This window comes from Lissotriton helveticus, chromosome 9 (genome assembly GCF_964261635.1).
Source record: "Lissotriton helveticus chromosome 9, aLisHel1.1, whole genome shotgun sequence".
Classification (NCBI taxonomy): domain Eukaryota; kingdom Metazoa; phylum Chordata; class Amphibia; order Caudata; family Salamandridae; genus Lissotriton; species Lissotriton helveticus.
Window position 1 is genome coordinate 915659238 of NC_136070.1, and position 21366 is coordinate 915680603.

Sequence of the window (21366 nt, forward strand, 5' to 3'; positions counted from 1 at the left end):
ATTGCTGCATGCAGAAATACCGTCTGACATAAATATGGTGTCCTAAACAAAAATATTCTCCGATTGCACGTAGATTTTGTATTATTAACTTCAATGGGGTGATGTTTCTATGGACACATTTTGGTATACTATGTCAGTCGATAATAAGACAACGATATTCTGGTGCTACACCATTTGGGTGTGCCAGTGATTATGAAACAAGTCATCAGGTCAAGTGGTGGGGTGAATGATGATTGTGTACCAAGTCGAGAGTTGGGGGGTGATTATGATGGCGGGTGGATCGCCACCGCCCGGCCGGTGGTGGTGATCCGCCCGCCATCACAACCACATTTACCCCCCACCATATTACCATGGCAGGGGGTCCCGCGGCGGACGGAAAGTCTGACCGCAGCTCTTCCGCCAGTTGGCAATCGTCATAATTGCTGGCTGGGCGGAACTCGGGCATAATATGATGGCGGTGCCTGGTGCCTGGTGGTAAAGGCCTTTCGATAAATTGCTGTTAAATAGTGTTCAGCATGTCCATTCATATCCGGCGAGTTCCGCACCACGTGACTAGATGGGCGGACTCGCATCTCTGGATTCATACAGGGTGTCGGCGTTGGCGGTGGCAGGTCTGTGTATTTATTTAATCCGACATGATTAACTTCACTAGGCTTTTGGCACTTAGGTTTATTTACTCAAAGTGTGTTTCTACTTTCATTGTAGATAGTTTGTCCTCAAGCTGAGATTAGCGGATCGGGTACTTTTGGCCATTATTGGTGGGAGGGCTTTCGTCTATCATGCACTTTCGGTTCTCTTTCGTAATTAATCCCACACTTTAGTTTAAAACAATTCCCGTCCGTATGTTTGCAGGACTTGAGACTGGTAGCAGTATCATCGCTGGAGGATTGGTCTCGGTGACGTCATAAGGGTGTTTTTCTACCGCAGTACGAATCTCTTTTTTTGAGCATGCAGTCTTCTTTTCAGACTTTCGGTGACAGTCTTTAATTATAACATAGTGAACATTCTCGTTTTGGATACTTTTCACCTGCATGACTTTTTATACAATCACTTGACTTTGCACCTTTCAGATATTGAGCAGACACACCACTGTGATAAGGCTGTCTTTATATTCACATTAAGAGGTATCTCTTCTTAATCACGGGGTTCTTTTTCTCGGTGGCACTCCCGAGTATTTAGTAGTACATTGCTGTACTTATGTGAGAATTCGATACAGTTTCTTTTGTTGCTGTTTTATAGATCCTGTTGAATCTGCACTACAAGAAGTCGACATTCCACGAATTTTTGTACCTTTGATTTCACACTATTGATCCCCTGACGAAGGGTTTATTTTGCAACCCGAAATGCATTGGGACTTCGGACATTAATTTGGTGCAATAATACTTATGCCGTTGTTATTACACAGCAAGTGAATTGAAAATATGATGATTTAATATTTTCTGCTACTTTTGTTAACATTGAACATAAATGTATAATGATGTACTTTTATACTATTTGTTTTTGATGATAAGGTTATTTATTGACCAATAAATTGCATGTTTTATGCAGATGAAATAAGGTTAAACACTTGTTTGAGCTTTTAAAGGCTTAACGCCTAGTAGCTGTGCTTCTAGCAGTCCAGGGCACCCCTGCGCTCATATTTACTCATAAGGATAACAGGCATTTTGGGTGCAATAGATAGGTCTGTGTAGAGACAGTGGGGCATATTAGCAAGGTCTGTATCGCCGCTTTAGCGGCGATTTTTTATCGCCCTGTCAGCAAGCTGTCGCTAACAGGCGTTAGCGACAGTTTTCTGGCGATAGTGGCCGGTTTTCCTGTCGGCTTGCATGCCAGCGATAATTATCGCTAATGACATGCAAGGTAGGCGTTCCCAACTAAAAGCGACAAAAAACAGTCACTAACACTAATTCCCCCTATTACCAACGCAGGCGAAGCGATAAAAAAAGTCACGCTAAGCGAGATTATCGCTAGTATTTAACACCTGCTGAAAACCTGACTTACCTGTACTCCCCAATGGGAGGTGGATTTTCAGGCTAAGTCCAGCATGGCGTTAATGCGTGAATATCACTCGATTTCCAGCAATATTCAGGCATTTCGCCGCTGTCGCTGGATATTTTATCACAGTGGAGATAAATGTTGCTAATAGCATGTTTTCTCCACCAAAATATTCAGCGATAAAAATAAACGTGCTTAGCGCGTTTTGTGATAAATATCGTAGGTTCTTGCTAATATGCCCCTGTGTTACTTGCCTGATCTCACCCAATCAACTACGCTGTTTCATGTCACTGTTCGTTCCCATTCATGATGGATACTGTCCTTTCTACAGGTGACAGAAGACGTCCGGGATGAGAAGCGTGAGATTCGCCTCCTGAGCTCTCACAGGTAATGCTATTTGGTATTGGGTTTTCTTGGTGGTAGGCGTGTCCGAGTTCGTGTTTTGTGTGGGCCTCCCACTGATCTGGCTCACATTAGTGTGTATGTCAGTGTGAGCTGCTCTTTTCCGTTAAAATATTTACTATTGTGTTTTTTCCCAGTAAGTTTCATAGGGGGGCATATTAGCAAGAACAGCGTTAAAATGTTCACCGCTTTAGCGGCAAGAAACTGCAGCTCAGGTGGCAATAATGGGCTTGATAATTTGCCCTTGTGAATTCCCATGGAAGCCCATGTTCACACTAGAGCTAAAGCAGCAATAATTTTAACGCCTTTCTTGATAATTTGCCCCTACATTTCTAAGTCCTTCTTTCCCCTCTCCTGTCTATTTACGTCTCTGCTTTATTCATAATTTATCAATTTCTGTCGTCATTGCTGCCTTACCCCTTCTATTAGCCTAAAGTTATGCTTTTTTCCTTTCCGTCTTTTTATCCTTTCGACTCATGCCGTCTAATTTTCTGTCACTTCTCTCCAGCACACCCCCTTCTTCTTTCTCTAACTCCAGGTTTCTTTCTCTTTTTCTCCTTCTATTTCCCATTTATTTTGCTCTTATGTTTTCTCCTTTTCTTTTCCTCCTTCTCATTGTTTCTCCCCATTTTCTCTTGCAGCTGTCTCTCTTCTAATCACTCATTTAACGTGCATTCTTAATTCCCCCTTCATACGTGCTCTAGGGTCACGAGGGTGTAGAATTACTGAAGCATAATGCAGTCGTTTCATGGAATAACGAAAAAAGGGCCACAAGTGTAGCGCACAATTATGTTGTCGATGCATGCGCCTGTACACACGCTAGTAAATATACCCCCAAGTTTCTGCCATTGCACAAAAAGCAGTGCTTAATTTGTGCTGGTGGTTGGCCGCACTTGTTCTAGCGGCCAGGACTTATTTTTCATTATCAGACTTTGAGACACAGAAAGCAGGGCCGGCGCTAGGCATGGGCAGCATGGGTGGCTGCCCAGGGCCCTGAGCTCAGCCCATCAACAGGGGGCCTCGCAAAAGTGTTTCCCTACCAGCCTCACGCCTGTGGTGAGCACTGCGTGGCCCAGGGAAGGGCTGCCTCTCCTCTGGGCTTCGCAAGCATGTGTAAGAATAGGAGAAGAGGCCCCCCTCCCCTGTGCCTCGCAGCACTGGTTAATGGCTTTTAACCCCAGGGAGGGGGCCCCAGGGCTGTGCAGCCCACATGTAGTGCGAGGCCCATCTGCATTTGCAGCTTTGACCTGTAATTGGGGACAGGGTCGGATTGCGAAGGCAAGCAGTCGAGCATTGGCCGATGGGCCGATGCTGAAAGGTGTGACATGTGGGCCGGTTGTTAAAGGGCCTCAACTTCATTCCTGCCTCCCAGGCCATCACACTTCTGGCTTTTGTGTGCGGGGCAAAGGTGTTAAGTGTGGCAATCTGCCTTAATCGTGGCCAGGTGTTTCTCTAAGTGTTGTGTCATTCTCCCTCAGCCCCCCATTGGGGCCGCAAAGAAGTGTCTTGCCCCAGACCGCTCCCCTGCCAGGCAATGGTGGGTGGGGGCAGGTGGGAGTATGCCGGGCCGTCACTGAGGGAGCAGGTTTTTTGGCTATGGGCAATTGACACCTTAGTGTCCATCTTAGCTGCCAAGGTTTCAAATTGCTATGTGTGAAATTTTCATAATTCAGTGTCATTATGAGTGACATTTCAACGACCATGAGTGACCCTTTCTAGTACGCAAAATGAAGCAACGATGACGAGGAAAACATATAAAATAACGTGGGACCCAGCCCAAACAGGGTGTGTGAAGACCCAACTGAGGCACGAAAACATCATGGACCTGCCTGGACATCTGTGTTGATGGGCAGGCCGGCAGAATCCTGTCTTCCAGCCTTTGGCGACTCGTACTGGGTCCCCTGGCTCCACCCTTGAAATTAATGATGCTGTTGTTTAGAGCATCAGTCTATAAAGGGCCTCTCTGCCACGTGGGACACAGCCCTAACAAACAACACACTCCTCCGGTGCCTACTGTTGCTGGGCGGGCGGGCCACCAGAAAAACAAAATACAGATTGCCAGCCTATGTGGTAGGCTCGCCTCCCCGCTGGCAAACTCGGGGCCTCTGACATCACGTGAGTGACCTGGGCCAACTGGGAACGGGGACGGACCTATGTCAGAGAGGGCCCAACAACATGAACAGGTGTCATTTATATATACATTCGATCGGATCAATCAACCTATGTCACTCTACAGAGTAACAACTTTAAAGTAACACCGGCAGGAACGACTGCAGCTACCTGATGTGATTGTGCGCTGCACTGGCACCATCACTGTCTATTACAAACACACACAGGCTCACAGTGCCTGGTACTTACGGTCTTGGGCCACGGCCGTAGATGAGTCTGAGTCAGTCTGGAGTCCGACTGTGGCGTATGCAGGCAGTGACTCTGGTCTGCTTAGTGTACATCTGAAGGGCGTTGCTTCGCTATTTCAAGGCATTACGACACACCTATTCTTGAATTACTTTAACAGCAGGCACTTGCTCACTTTGTGAAAGGAGAGGAGCGGCAATTCAGCATGGGGCACCTCGTGGCCGCAGCGACTGCCGCCGCAAATGTCATCTGCACCGGCATACTTCAGTGACTCCACTAGGGCGGAGGAGCGTCACCCCACTGCTTTCTCGCAGAGCGAGAAGCAGAAATATAAAATGCAAAAACTACCATTTTATGTTTCTGCTACTCACACTGCGAGAAAGCAGAAGTGTTTGGTTGGAGGCAGGCGGGTCTGCTTTAGGGCAGGGGAGGAGTGCCTTGCCCTTGCTAAGGGCCCTTACTGTTTGGTCGGCCCTCCGGGACCGACCTAACCAGTCATGCACACTCTGGCCTTTCTCCATGTAGGCACCAATGCACCCTACAGGGAGAAAACGGCCTCCCCATCGGCGCCTGGCTGGTCGGCGTCCCAACCAATCACAATGCTGCCATTGGGGAGGGAGGCTGCCTGCTTCCTGTTCCTGCCAGAGGCAGGAAAAAAGAGAGAGCAGGTCAGGAGCAGAGATGACACGAGACCTGGGAAGGTAAGTTTATTTAATTTTTTAAATAACCCCTGCGAGACCTCCCACCCGCGAGTCATGCTAGCCGCGACTGGATTTTACATGCAAATTAGAGGGGCCTCACATCTTCCCTTTCGCCCGGGGCCCCAGAAGTTCTAGGACCGGCCCTGACAGAAAGAGGGAGAAAGGCAGAAAGGGGAGAAAGAAAGAGCGGAAAACAGTGACAAAGGGAGGAACTAGGGATAAAAAAAAAAGCAACCTGTGATAGTGAGATAAAGACACAGGAAGTGTAGGGTGATGTGATGTGGTGACCAAGACAATGAAGCTAAGTAGTTTTGGTATTGGGTACCTTTGTGCCAGCAGTTCACTCCCAAGAACAACTTTGGGCACCTGCACTTTTTTTTTTTTTTACAAATTAAGCACTGACTAAAAACAGCCTAAAAGTTATGCTGACCTGCTTCACTGCATGCTTTGCCCCCACATGCTTGAAGGCCCTCTCGTGGACATCATTTAGGGGTCGCCAGGGGTTGCAGTTGCAACCCATGGCTTGCCCCATATGACCCCTGGAACTGCCTTTACAACTCCTGGACGCAGAGGTGGCAAAGTAAGTGCCAGGAACACATTGGCAGCTCATGCTCATGGACTTTGGTTGGGGTTCCACTCTTTCTCACAATTTTTCTTAATTACACTAATAGTGATTAATATTTAATCATTCACAATTAGTGTAATAAAAACATTGAGTACAGTTAGCCGGAAAAAGACTTTCCCTGACTGCTGAGGTAAGTAAAAAAACATGCGTTTAAATGTATATTGTGTACATGCTTGCCGATGACTGTGGCTTCTCGTGAGAGAGCGTGTGTGTGTGTGTGTGTGAATGTGTGTGTATCTATAACTGTATGTGAGTGAAACTGTAGGACAAAGGGCGTGTGATATTACTTCTGCTAACCCCTGCATTTTGATGAAATGACTTTCATGGGTCCTCTCCATACCGTACCTGCTGCACTGCTAAAAGAATTTATTTTTGTTGCTTTCATTTTGGCGTAAGTCTGCACTAGCAGGTAGGCTTCTCCTCTGCTGTTGCTGGGCGTCTTTTATGCAAGAGAGTAGACCTGGGGGCAGATGTATCAAAATACCTATTTGCGATTCTCAAATAGCGATTTTTTGAGAATGACTATTTGAGAATTGCAAAATGGTATGTATATAAAAATGCACTATTTTTTAGCAATTTCTTAAAATTCCTTATTTGCGATTAGCAAATTGCTAATCGCAGTTAAGGAATATTTTCCCATTCATTTTTATGGGCCAGGAGGCCCACAGGAAGGAATGGGAAGTTATTCTCAATTTGCGATTCGCAATTTGTTAATCGCAAATTGAGAATAATTTCAAGGGTGCAAGGGTTTCTTAAGGACACCCTGCTGCACCCCTAAAATTTACATGTGTGCGCAAATGGCGCACATACATGCCCTAAGGGCATGTATGAGCGCCACATGGCACCTTTACAAATGCCAAAAAGTGCATTTGTAAAAGAATTCGCAAATTACCACCAACTACAAGTTGGTGGTAATTCGCGATTTCTTTGTGTAAATTTGCAAAACTTAATTGCTTCTTACATAGCATTTAAGGATTTGCAATTTGCGATTCCTTAAATGCTTACGCAATATTAAGGAATCGCAAAATGTGCGATTCCTTAATATTGCGATACGTTTTAGTTGATACATTCCATTTTCCGTTTGTTTTTTCGCAAACGCTGTTTTTTACCGATTTGCAGCTTTTGCGACAAAAAAATCGTTTGATACATCTGCCCCCTGGTTTTTAGGGCAGCGGGTTGTGCATCGATTTTGCACCATCTTGATTGCCCGGCTTACAGGCAGGCACTTCATTCACAGTTTCAGTGTATGCCCCTTTCTCTTGGGAAGGGCTTCGTGGAATCAGTTTCTCATCTGGAAAGCCATCTTTAGACTTGACATCCCTAAGGAGTTTGAGAAATTTGTTGTTAAGAAGCCAAAGGGAAGTTAAGCTCCGTGTCTCCCTAGTGCGCTCTCAGGGAAATGTTGTCATCGGGCTGGTCTCCATAACTACAGTCGATGCCGTTTACCATTAGCCTGCTGTAGATGACTCCATACTTTCCCCTTCTGCTCTCTATGGTATACCACGCTTTAAGAAGGATGAGTCAGATATGATATTTGTGGGCATCCCTTCTTAGTTGGAACCCCCAGAGGAACCTTCAGAACAGCTGTGATTCTGAGTTGTTTGTCTCCTGGACAGCTCAACCCCCGTGGGTCTTGGCATTTCATTGAGGTGGCCAAATAATAGTCGCAGGAAACTGAGGACATGGAGCCATCCAGGATCCTAGTCCCGACTGTACAAAATTCTCTTCATCAGTCCAGGGGCATGGCTCCTGGTCTGTCCTTGGGAGTCACGTTCTCCAAACAGCTGTTCACTAGGGACTTTTCCTCCCCAGATTAAGCATTTAGAGCACAAATTCACCATCTGTCTGTCTGGTGGTATAGGGGCATTAGCCTCCCTTTCCGTAGCACCTGTCATATCCCTGGGCCCCAATCAGACACAGGTGAATGCCTATCACCCAGAAAAGGGATTCTATTTGCTCAATTGCATGGCCATGCTGGACCTACGACTTTAAAAGCAGAAGGATACCCTATCAAAGAAAGGGTACAGTTGCCTATTTTACTGGATAGAAAATGGCATGGGCCCTATATGCCACTTGCAGAATGAAGCAGTGTTTTTAAAAAATATGGGCCAGATATATACGACTCGTTTTTGCATGCGCAAACGGGTTTGCCACCCGTTTGCGCATGTAAAAACCTAAAGGGCCATATATAAACCATATTTAGCAAGTCGCAATTTATTGGCGACTCGCTAAATAGGATTTGCGACTCACTATTAGGAAGGGGCGTTCCAAGGGCTTCCCTTCCTAATTGCGCTACCCTATGTAAGATTGTTTTGCGACTGCAATTGCTGTCGCAAAACACTCGCAATTATCCATCCTCTTCAGGGAAGCAGGGGACCCCTTCCCCTATGCAAATGCCGGGGAAAATATTTTTTAGGGGCAGGCTGGTGTCTCAGGGACCACAACCTGCTCTTAAAAAATGAAACGAAAACGTTTCATTTTTATTTTTTTTAAATGCATCCCATTTTTCTTTATGGAAATGAGCTGCATTTTTTTTTTAAACTGCTTTATTGATAAAGCAATCCCAGACATGGTGGTCTGCTGACCCCAGCAGGCCACCATCCCTGGGAGTGCCAGCTGTTCATAAATATTGATGAGGCTTGCATTTTGAGACCCCATTGGGAATCGCAAACAGTGTCTCTGACACAGTTGTACATTGATGTATGCGACTCACAAATTGCAACTCGCAATTTAATGCAATTTGCGAGTCGCAAACATCAATGGTTGTACATCTGGCCCTATATATTTTATGAAAATACCCCCCTCCCCCAAAGTGGGAGATATATTTCTACAAAACAAAAAGAGAGAATGTCCCCGGTGTACTTGGAGTCTTCACCCAGCATGTGGTTGTCATTGACTCCTGATTCTTCTTTGTGACCACCATGCCTTTCATGGTAGTCATAAAAAGGAAAAAATACCATCAGAAGCCTTGCCCTAGACAGAGTGGACAAATCGACATGTTTAAGTCTCCCCCACCGACCCCTGCCCACACCACATCTTCAACAAAGCCGACTCCATCATCGCACCCCAACTCCGGAACATCATCAACAGCTCCTTCGCATCCGCCACCTTCCCGGAGAGCTGGAAACATGCCGAGCTGAGCGCGCTCCTCAAGAAACCCACTGCGGACCCCACGGACCTGAAGAACCTCCGCCCCCTCCCCTTTCCACAGGGGAGGGGGCGGAGTTGTCCAACAGACAACTCTCCGCCTTCCTCGAAACCAACGGATCCCTTGACCCCACACAGTCCGGCTTCCGAGCAAACCACAGCACCGAGACCGCCCTCATCGCAGCCACCGACGACATCAGGTCCCTGCTCGACAACGGGGAAACGGCTGCCCTCATCCTCCTGGACCTCTCAGCAGCCTTCGACACCGTCTGCAACCGCACCCTGATACAGCGCCTCGGCAACACAGGAATCCAAGGAGCGGCCCTAGAGTGGATCATCTCGTTCCTCGCCGGAAGGACCCAGAGAGTCCGCCTCCCCCCGTTCTGTTCCGCGGCCACCGAAGTCATCTGCGGCGTCCCGCAAGGATCCTCACTCAGCCCCACCCTCTTCAACATCTACATGAGCCCCCTCGCAGCCATCACCCACCAACACAAACTCAACATCATCTCCTACGCCGACGACACCCAGCTGATCCTCTCCCTCACCAACAACTCCGCCACCGCAAAAGCCAACCTCCAGGAAGGAATGACAGACGTCGCGGATTGGATGAAGATCAGCCGTCTGAAACTGAACTCAGACAAGATGGAAGTTCTCATCCTCGGACCAACCCCTCCGCCTGGGACGACTCCTGGTGGCCCCCTGCCCTGGGCAGCACACCCGAACCAACGGACCACGCACGCAACCTGGGCGTCATCCTGGACTCCTCCCTCACGATGACCAAACAAGTGAACGCAGTCTCTTCATCCTGCTTCAACACCCTGCGCATGCTCCGAAAGATCTTCCGATGGATCCCCACCGAAACCAGGAAGACGGTCACCCAGGCCCTCGTCACCAGCTGTCTGGACTACGGGAACACCCTCTATGCTGGAACCACAGCCAAACTCCAGAAAAGACTCCAGCGCATCCAGAACGCCTCAGCACGACGCATCCTGGACATCCCGTGCCGCAGCCACATCTCTGCCCACCTGAAAGACCTGCACTGGCTCCCCGTCAACAAGAGGATCACGTTCAGACTCCTCACCCACGCACACAAGGCTCTCCACGACATGGGCCCGAAGTACCTCAACAGCCGCCTCACCTTCTACACACCCACCCGCCAGCTCCGATCCGCCAGCCTCGCCCTCGCCTCCGTCCCAAGAATTCGGAAATCCACCGTCGGAGGAAGATCCTTCTCCTACCTGGTAGCCAAGACATGGAACTCCCTCCCCACTCACCTACGGCTGACCCAGGATCACCTCTCCTTCAGGAAACAACTCAAGACCTGGCTGTTCGAGCAGTAGCAACTCCCCCACCCCTCAGCGCCTTGAGACCCTTACGGGTGAGTAGCGCGCTATACAAATTTCTGTGATTGATTGATTGATTGAAGTCATTATTCCAGTGGTGGTTGGAAGCTCTGCAAAGGTTTTCTGACTGCAGAGCCAAATGGTGGTCCACAGTCTGAAACCAATCGGGGAGATGTCTTCTCCTCTTCTCTCAATGATCTCTGAAGACTTTTCCGGCATCATTTATGTGACCCTACCCTCACTTTTGCACTGCCGGAACTTCACTTTTTTGATGTTCTGGTGGCGCAAAGTGCCACAGCATATTCATGGTTTAAATCTTTTATTGAGTTTTATCATCAAACAAAACATTCCACAGTGTCAAGCTAAAACGTAGTCATCTTGAGCAGCTCCACAAACAGGAGTAGCTAACTGTAGAAAATACCTAACGTAAGAAAAGAAACGGAACATTCCCCTCCACCAACTGAAAAAAAAGGAAAAGGGGAAGGAGATCAGCGTTCGATTCTCGAATTCACAGGTTGGGCCTCACTCCCCATCTCCCTGAGTATCAGATAACCGCAACAAACGGAGGTACCTAGGACAGGTGACTTCCCTGAACTCTGAGGAAAGAAGGGACAAAAATGGGTGCCATAACTCAGCAAACGAGGAACCGTTCCCCGCCATCATCAGTGTTAACTTCTCCATCCCAAGGACGAACCACAGTCGGTGCAGCCAGCCAGTGAAGGTAGGGAGCTGGGCGGAGCGCCAATGTGCTAAGACGTTTTGTACTGCTGAACCCAGCGCTATCGCCATCAGCCGGCCTGGCGTGATTTAAGTGGATATGTCAACGGATTAGGGAGACCCAGAAGGACATATACTGGGAAGCGCGGTATTTGTGTGTCTAGGTGTGTGTCTATTTCGTCCAAGATTTGGCTCCAATATCCCTGTATGTGTGCACAGTCCCAGAGCAGATGCACCAAAGTGCCGACTTCCCCACACCCCCTCCAACATGTGGCCTCCTGAGAAGGATCCTTAGAGTGTAGCCTCTCGAGAGTATAGTACCAATAGGAGACAAGTTTGGTGAAGGTTTCTGTAAGTCCTGTATGGTATGCTGAGTGACGAGCTCTATAATATATCCCTTCCCATTCCTTGTGAGTGAGTGTTCTCCCTAGGTCCCTTTCCCACCTCATGCACCTGGCACTGTGCGTGTGTGTGTTCCGAGCTAACAGCATTTTATAAAGCTCTGAGGTAAGCTTCTTGTCAGAGGTACGGGTAATGAGCCATTTTTCGTATGCCGTCAGGAACCTGCTAACATAGGGCTTCATCTGGGAGTGGAAGACCCAGTGTCGCATCTGGCAGTATCAGAGTCTCTCCGGCTCGGGAATTCCGTAATCAGATTTGAGTTGGAAGAACGGAATAATTCCATCCAGATCAAAAAGCTGTCCCACCGAGCGGCAGCCGTTTGATCTCCATCGGGCGGCTATAGTTGCGTCCAAACCCGGCTGGAAGTCCGGATTCTCTAACAGCGGGGTCAGCGGCGAGGGAAAGGAGGTGAGATTGTGTTTAAGATGAGTCTGATCCCATGTGGTCAGCAGGACCCGGGTGGTGTGGGACACATAGAGATTAGGTGGCCTATGTTCCCTCCGTAGGAAGGGTATACCCTGCAATGATTTGGCCACGTTTGCCTGATCCTGGAAGAGCCAATGCTTCTCGGACTCCAGCCGGCTCCACTCAACTAAGTGCCGTAGCTGTGCCGCCTGGTACAGGATCGCGTCCACTGCCCATTGTATGGGATAGCGAGCCTGAAGCAATGTACAGGTGGAGGGCATGAGGGAAAGATCTAGAGCAACCGATTTGTCCATGTTCACCCTGAAACCCGAGGCCAACGCAAACGAGTCCAGCTCGGCTAAGCAAGGTGGCAGCGTGAGGAGGGGGGCTGACAGAGATATCAGGACATTGTCGGCATACAGGCTGACCGTATGGGTGTACCCGCCGAACCAAATACCCGCAATCCCGGGATGAGTGGGGAGACGGTGGGTCAGCGGCTCCATATAGAGGGCAAAGAAGAGCGGCGAGTAGGGGCATCCCTGACGCATTCCCCGCTCTATTGGAAAACGGAATGATGTGTGGCTGTTGACCCGCACTGAGGCCGAAGGGAATTTATAGCAATTGAGGACAAGTGTCTGGAGTCTCTCCCCCATCCCCACCCGGGCAAGCACCTGCTCTAGATAGGGCCAGTGAACCCGATTGAAGGCCTTTTCCGCGTAGATGGTAAGCATCATATATTCCCCAGGTGACCGAGAGGCTTTTTCAATGAGGTGTAAAACCTGTTTTGTGTTGTTGCTTGTCTGCCATTGAGAAATAAATCCTGCCTGGTCTGGATCAATGAGCTCGAGCATATAGAGCGAGAGGCAGGTCGCCAGAATCCCTGTATATAACTTGAGGTCAACGTTGAGAAGGGAGATGGAGCGATATGCCCCACATACCGGCTTGTCCTTTCCCGGTTTCGGGATGACCACTATAGAGGCCTCAAGCATTTCTGATGGGATCACCCCTGACTGTGCGAACAAATTGAACAATTTAGTTAGAACCGGGCCAGCGACGAACAGAACGTTTTGTAAAATATCGCGGGGAAGCCATCATGTCCTGGGGCTTTGGCGGGTTTGAGCCGCGCAATAGCCACAATGACCTCCTCTATCCCTATGTCTCGGTCAAGGTGTTCTGCCTGAGCCTTCGTCAGCGCGGAAAGGCCGTCAAGGGCAAAATAGTTTGCGCCATCTGCGGGGAGAGGGAAGAGCTAGAATGAAGATGGGCATAGAAGTCCCGGAATGCCTCAGCAATCTCCGCGTCTGTGGAGACTTGCCGGCCATCCTTCCGCTGAATCTCCTGGACCCCTGCTTTTGGCGGGTCTCTCTCAGTTTCTGGATGAATAGGCGGTCGCATCTATCTCCCCCAACATAATAAGTGTGCCGTAGCCGGAGGGCTGCGTACTCCGCCATGTCCTGGTCTAGAGCAGCCAGCTGTTGTCTCATGGCTTTGAGCTTGTGCCAGATGTGGGGTGCTCCTGTGCGTTGATGTATTTGTTCTAACTCCTTAATTTTCTGGAAAAGTTTGTCTCTCTTATGCCTGTGCTCTGTGTTTTCCGCCACCGAGATGGCCACTATATCCCCTCAAATGACTGCCTTGAGTGCCATTCACTGCGTGGAAAGTGAAGTGTTGGCATTTGCATTGTGTGTGATATAGTCTTTTATGGCGTGCTGTATCTGCTCAACTACTGCGCCTCGTTGCAGGAGAGTGTCGCAGAGCCGCCATATCCTGGGGGTCTGCCGCATGGGGGAAGTGTGAAGGTGGCAATGACCGGTGCATGATCCGACAGGGAGGCCTCCCCTATCTCAACTGTCGTGGCCAGTGTCTGTAAGGGAGTGGATGCCTTACTGGCGCCACCGGGGCTTGTCATCATCCGCAGCCTGTTTAGTCCTGTCGTCTCCACTGTCCTCCGAGGGGGATTCCACGGCAAGCAGATGGCATGCCTCTGTCAGGGAGCGCAACTGGAACAATTTTCCATCCTTGCGAAACACCAGTCGGAATGGGTGACCCCAGCAGTATGAAATGTTGTGATGCCTGAGGAACGCCGTAATAGGTTTAAAAGTACGTCTCTTCTGTAACGTGAGCGCCGCTAGATCCTGATAGAGAGCAGGGGTCTGACCACGAAACGAAAGGGAGTGCATATGTCGCGCCTTTTGCAGGATGTCTTCTTTGTTTCTGAAGTCCTGCACACAAACCAGGATGTCCGACGGTGGGGCTGTCACAGCCCGCGGTGGGCCCACACTGTGTGCTCTATCCAGGCGTAAGTCAGCATCCATCGGTCGTCCCAGGATATGGTTGAACAGATCCTTGGTGTATTTGAAGAGATCGCCCAACTCCTCGCCCGTCTTTAAGCCTCGTATCTGGATATTGTGCCGGCGGGAGCGGTTCTCTAGATCCTCGAGATGCAACTGGAGATCAACCTGTTGGTCGTGGATTCTGAGGACTTCCTGTTGCAGGGCAGCCATCTCCGTGTCTCTCCCATCGCTCTTCTCCTCCAGCTCGGCGACCCTCTCCCCGATGCCATCCATATCTCTGCGTACGTCTTTGATTTCTGCTGTGAGTTCTCGCTTGAGGGTTTGTATGTCTTCCCTCAGTGCAACGAACAGGGACTCCATAAAGGCCTTGGTGATCGGTTCCCCACCGTCGCCACCGTGGGCGCGGTGTACCCCGTCTCGGTTGCCATATCACTAGTGCGCTGATCAGCCTGCGCCTTGGCAAATAAGTCTTTAAGGGTTCTGTCTTTGCGCCCCCGGGACGAGGACATGACGCACCGCAATCCAAATCTGGTCTAAAGGCTACAAGCACTGCGCCCGCCTCTTGATCCTCGTCGCAAAACCAAGTTTCTTACTGAGGGGCGTAGGTGGTCTGGTTGCGTTGTCTTCTATGGAGGGGCAGCAGAGCAAGGTCTCCCCGCTAATCTCAGGTGGTTACAGGCAGTGTCCCATCCTCTCTTCCTGCACGGTGCCACTCCCCCCTCCACCTCCACCCCAGCGGATCGCTGGAGCTTCTGCCACAGTGGCCCCGGTCACTGGGGGGCCACGTCCTCTTCGTCTCCGGCCACTGTTGCTGGGTCCCCCTGGGTGCGTCAGATGTGTACAGGCATTGCAGCAGCCTTCCCCTTCCACCAGGCAGTCTCCGCACCAACCCCTACTTCACAGAGGAGGCCCCACCCACCGCACACGGCGACCGGAGTCGTCTCCTCCTACCCCTTGCAGTTGGGCCACTGCCCCTGCTGTCGCCTCCTCAGCCATCTGGGGAAACCTCCCGCTTGCAGTGGAACGCCCACAGCAACACCCATTGCACGCCCCTTTCACACAAAGTGATGCGTGTAAAGGGGCTGTATTTACAAGGCGGCGTTACGCCACAAAAAGGGGCTTAATGCCTCTTTGTCAATATGGAGAAGGGCATAGCACCACCAGAACATCTCTAAAAGTGCAGTTCTGGTGGTGCCTACTGCGATCTAGGGGGTAATTTAGAGCCTGGCTGACAGACCACTCCAGAAGGACAAAGGCCTAGGGGCATATCATCATTAATATAATTATCGCTAAGCACGGCCAGTGATAATTATCGCTGGCCGTGCTTAGCGATAATTATATTATCGCAGGCTACCTCTGGAATTTATCGCCCTGGTAGCGCGTTATTAACAACGCGGTTCTCCAGGGTGATAAAAATTCCAGAGATAGCGAGGTTATCGCACTTTTGCAGGGAACATTGCTGGTTTTCCAGCGATGTTCCCTGCAAAACCCACAGGGTCGTATCAGCATAATCCATCCCCTATGTTGGGGATGGCTAAATCAGGATTTTAGCAGACTTTAGATTTTGGCAAAAACTACTGTTTTCGCCAAAATCTAACGTGTACTAAAATCATGTGGGCTGCCTTGTAAATATCGTGATGTAAACATCAGCGATATTTGCAAGGTAGTCCATCCGGGGTACGCCCAGTAACGCCCACTTTGCATCTCATTGGAGATGCAAAGGGAGGCGTTGGGATAAAGGGTGCTAACATGCCAAAAAAGAAGAGATAACCCCCTTGTAAATATGCCCCTTGGACTCTCCCACCCTGGTGGGAGATTGTCTACCTGTCAGGGAACTCTGTGCTGTGAAGGAAGCACCTATAATTGTCAAACTCTAAATGGAGTTGTTTTGCAGTGAAATAAAGAAATATTATGGCCTTTGATATTCTGGCACTGCAGTTTACTTACTGACATAGAATGGCATGCATTAGGATTCTCTCTGCAAGACATGTGTATGAGTAATGTACAAAGTTGTATAGCATCAACTAGTAATGAAGAAACAGCAATCTTCTGGTGAATGCAGCTCCCAAATTTAGCTTGTAGGGAACTCATGTAACCTCTTGATTGAGGCAAAAGGTCATCTTTCCCCAGCACACTGACAATCCCTCTAATTAGGGTGAATTCTCCCAGCAATATTTCTTATCGCCAAGAGAATGACAACCTTAGGAGGCAAGTTCCTCCTATCAGCACTTCCATATTACTGTGTTATAGCCCTTCTTTGAGGTGGCCTGAGCATGCATTGCCACAACATAAGGACAGCAACTGTGTAGAAGAGTCAGGGCACATATACTAAACGCAACAGATGAAATAACATTGTTGTGTCATCAAACTCGGGATTTTAAAACCTAAAGAGAAGGAAAATTGTTCCACGTGTTTAAGATGCGGCAACAAGAGGATTATTTTCTTCTGTGTGTGAAACAACTAGGTCTAAGGTGCCCTATCCTTAATGCAGTTTAACTCTTTCAATCTAATTCTGGGACATTCTAATCTTAGATTAGGACGACATCAAGATCCAACGGTATCATCCTCTACAATTCTCAATCTAGCCTCTCAAATAAAGGAAAGTAGGAAATTGAAGTCTGACCAAGATTTTGGGGCATATTTACAAGCCCTCACCACCACTGACACTTCATGGTGCATCACTGTTTTTCATATTTACAAGGTGGCGCTAAGACACTTAACGTGGCTTAACATCACCATGTAAATATGCCCCTTTCTGCTGCAATCCTCTGTGGCAAAGGGGCGTGCAATGGGTGTTGCTCTGGGGATTCCACCGCTACACCCATTGCTTTTTGACGCTGCCCCAGATTTTTAAGGCTGAGGTAAGGCCAAAAATGAACGCCATGGAATACCAGGTATTAGAATGGCCAAATGAGGAGAAATATTTTCTCTTTGTTTTTTTGTTCTTTCCATGTATGCTGTATTCCATTCCACACAAAGAAGGGGCAAATCGCCATTATTGATTGTTTATGTGCAGGAAGGTGTCCCTTCTTGCACATAGCAAAACCAAAGGAGATTATGGACGGAGTGTTGAACATTGCAAGCACTCACCCCAGTCAACCGATCTGGGTTTAATCCATCATCCTTCTTTAGCTCGCTACGCCACCCCAGTTCAGACATGGCCATATGCAAATCAGTCTGACCCTGTGCCTCATGGGAACAGTCCAGCCCGAATTGCCGAGCCATGTCCTCCCTGGACCAGAAACAAGAATCCTGGGACCGGTTTCTGGCTAATCAGCCGTCATCAGCGAATCCAGTGGCAAATTGAGCAAGGGACCCCCGTCTGGGCGTACCCTGCCAACTTAGGGCGAACAAAGCAAAACCAAAGGGGATGATGGACGGAGTGTTGCACATTGCAAGCACTCACCCCCAGTCAACCGATATGGGTTTAATCCATCATCATTCTTTAGCTCACTCCGCCACCCCAGTTCAGACATGGCCATATGCAAATCAGTCTGACCCTGTGCCTCATGGGAACAGTCCAGCCCGAATTGCCAAGCCATGTCCTCCCTGTACCGGAAACAAGCCTACTTCGTCCGGTTTCTGGCTAATCAGCTGTCATCACCCTTCTTGCACATAAACACTCACCCCTTCAACACAGGCACACTTGCAACATGGCGGCAGGGTGCCTGTGCTTGTGCTAGGCAGTTTTTTTTGCACCAGTGCTAAGGGAAACAGAGGGGTGCGCCGTATTCTTGTGAATGCAGCACATCCCTGCGTTTTCAAAATGTCGGAGCACGGCGCTGCCAAATTTGATGCAGCACCGTGCTCCAAAATTTTATTGTAAATGTGCCCATTGGTTTTTCAAGTGGCATCTTGCCTTAGATTTCCTACTGCTAGGCAATACATCTACCCATTGACACAAGAGATTATATTGTGTGAACCATCAGAGGTGCATAATGAATTCTGTATGCCGAAAGAGTAACGGAAGTCAGGTAAAAGGATTCCTGTCTGACTCTGAGCAGACAAACCCAATATACAAAGCTGAACTCCGAGCCCACTTCTTCAGGCTCTCTTTGTGTGGAATAAATGAGTTTTATGTGGACAATAGATTACCTATCTAAGGGGCATATTACCAAGATTAAGCGATATTTATCGCTTAACACGGTTAGCAGGAATAATAATATCGCCGAGCTCCGCCGATTTTTATCGCAGATAAACCTTGCTATTATCAAGGTTTATCTCAAAAGTGATAAAAATCGTCCGTAATGCATGAATATCGCTGAAAAGTCAGCGATATTCATGCATTACCGAGCTAATGCTCTTAGCCATGTTATCCACCTTCCATTGGATAACATGGCTAAGAACTGCTCTGGGCAGGCGTTAACTTTTGGAGATATTCGCGCTTAGCGCGAATATTTCCAAAAGTACGCCTTTGTAGGTAATAGGAGATAGCGATGTTAGCGACTGTTTACAGTCACTAACATCTTGGCACGCCCACTTTGCATGTCATTAGCGATATATATCGCTGACATGCAAAGTGGGCCCCAAGATGATCGCTATCTCCTACTAGATGTCGCTAACTGGTGTTAGCGACAGCTAGGTAATAGGGCGATAAAATTATCGTCGCTTTAGCGGGAAAAATTCCCGCTAAAGCGGCGATAAGGCCTTTGATAATATGCCCCTTAATGCCTAGACAGGTATATGTAAGCTGTACAGGGAAAATACGTATTACCAGTTACTAATGTGCCAAACATCAGTCAACTCAAAACGTTTAATGTAGTAACCTATCTACATAAAAAGGGCCCACAACAATGTACGTCTGGAGTACTGTCAAGTCATCTTTTTTATAGACAACTAACAAAGTTTAATAACATAGAAAGACTGACATTTAGTTACATCCTGAATTTATCTACAAGTGCAATGACTCTGTCTTTGAAATAAAAGATTCACATCATATCCTGCACATCGTTCACCGCACCTATCCTCGTGCATACATCTAACCCAGACATCCAGACAATATACATGAAGTTGCATGTGGCAATCAATTCTTTAACACAGTGGTCATGTTTTTTTTAAGCACATACATTCTGAATATAGATCATTCAGTATCTTGTTTTCCGTCTTCCGGTGGCTTTGATCTCTTCTTGCACCACACAAGCCAGCACGTGCTACATCATATCTAGTGCAAACGGTATTTTGCACTGGAAAGCTGTACTTTTCACAGCGCAAAAAAACACTTTACGCCACTTTGCATCAAGGTGGCGTTACCGTTGCAGATCTGTGCAAATACTCAAACCTTTTGACACAAAGCCCCATGTACAAAGATAAATAAACCAAGCTTCTGCAGTACTCTGCAGACATCCAGTGCATGGGTTCCTTCTGAGTTTGTCTAGGCATAGGACTTTTGTAATGGAAGTCTATGCCACCAGTACAGACCCTATGCTAGACAGCGTACACTCGCCTCTGCATCAAGGTGCTTTGCTGTGCATCGTGCAAGGCAATCTTGTTTGAACTTCAGCACAGGGGAGGACACCAGCAGGATAATCTTTGTAGATATGGTACTGCGCTGTGTTTTCCCTCTTTTGCAACGCGGAGCAGCAAATTTAGGTGAAGCGCTGCTTTGCATGAAAAATTAGTGACTCTGGGCCCAAGACTAAAAAGAGTCATTGCAGGAACTTCTGTTTTCTTAGCTGTTCAGTCTCTCCAGCCTTCATACGACCCTCCCATTTATGCCTACTTATGTGTATGATTGTGCTAAATAGACAAAACAGGAGATGATGCAGGGATACCAAGAAAGTAGGTTGGGCTTTGAGCTTGGGTATGGACAGTCCATGCTTGTGCCCAGTCACATTTATGTGACGGTACACTGGCTCTATGGCCATCCATTCCATAAAACATCTAGCCACAGAATGTGTAGGAAAGGGGGTGAAGAATTGTACTGATTAACTTTGCACTCACTCTGTCTCTTTCCTCCTCCTTCCCCTTTTCACACTCACTCTCTTTCCCTCTGATGCCAGCCCCACTCTTTCCTTCTCTCATTCTCTTCTTTTCTGTTTTCACTACAGTAAGCCAGTAGTCTTGGAGACAAGACCAGTTGATGACATCACCTCATCCAGTAACCTGTATATCCAAGAATGAGAGTTTTTCTGTCCAAGGACTATCCTCACTGATGTCTTTACATACCGAGGACCTGTCGTGATGATCCATCCATCTAAGTCGTGTCCTGGTCATTGTGCTGCGTTTCCAGGAACCTTCCTCGCTGATTTCGCCACATACCCAAGGACACACTTTGTTGATTTTGCCACATACTCATGAACTTTCTCTGTTGATTCAACTATGTACCCTGGACCTGCCGTTCTGATTTCTCCACATACAGAAGGACATGCCATGCTGATTTTGCCACATAACCACAGGCACGCTGTAATGGGCTTGCCAAGCTGACTTAACCATGTACGCTGTACCCGCCCTTTTGATTTTATTACATGCCCGTGGAAGCTCTCTCCTTATTTTGTCACAAACCCAGGATCTTACCTTATCTGGTACCTGACTTGCTGATTCTGGCTGATAGGCTACCTGGTTGGGGCTTAACCAAATTATAAAATAAATTTAAAAACGAATAAAAATAAATTAAAAAAATATTTAAAAATAACATATCCAACCGTGTTTTCGCTAATTCCACCATGAGCGGACAAACCTGCTGAATCATCATATTTCTAGCAAACGACATTGCTGATTCCAATATATGCTCAGGAACCTACACCGCTAATTCCACTGTGTTTATCCTGCGTCCTACATTGATTATTCGGCCGAATGCCAAGGGACCCACCCTGCTTATTCCATTTAATATACATGGGCCTACACTGCAGATTTCACTGTATGCTCAGAGACCTACAATAGTTATTCTTTGGAATATCTAGGGATCTATACTGGTGTCTCCACTGCATACCCAGGGACCTAACCTGCTTAATCCACGAAATGCCCACAGACCTATATTATTG

General features: G+C 48.1%; 1 protein-coding gene across 1 annotated transcript in view; it reads left to right on the forward strand.

Annotated features, from left to right (window-relative positions):
- LOC144783054 (mitogen-activated protein kinase kinase kinase kinase 5-like) overlaps positions 1-21004 on the forward strand; it is an 834532-nt gene extending 813528 nt beyond the window's left edge. The window contains exons 31-32 of the mRNA XM_078662226.1: positions 2327-2382; positions 20434-21004. Coding sequence (XP_078518352.1) covers positions 2327-2382; positions 20434-20506 — 129 coding nt within the window. The 3' untranslated portion in view covers positions 20507-21004. The remainder of the gene's footprint in view (positions 1-2326; positions 2383-20433) is intronic.
- The last annotated feature ends 362 nt before the right edge of the window (positions 21005-21366 follow it).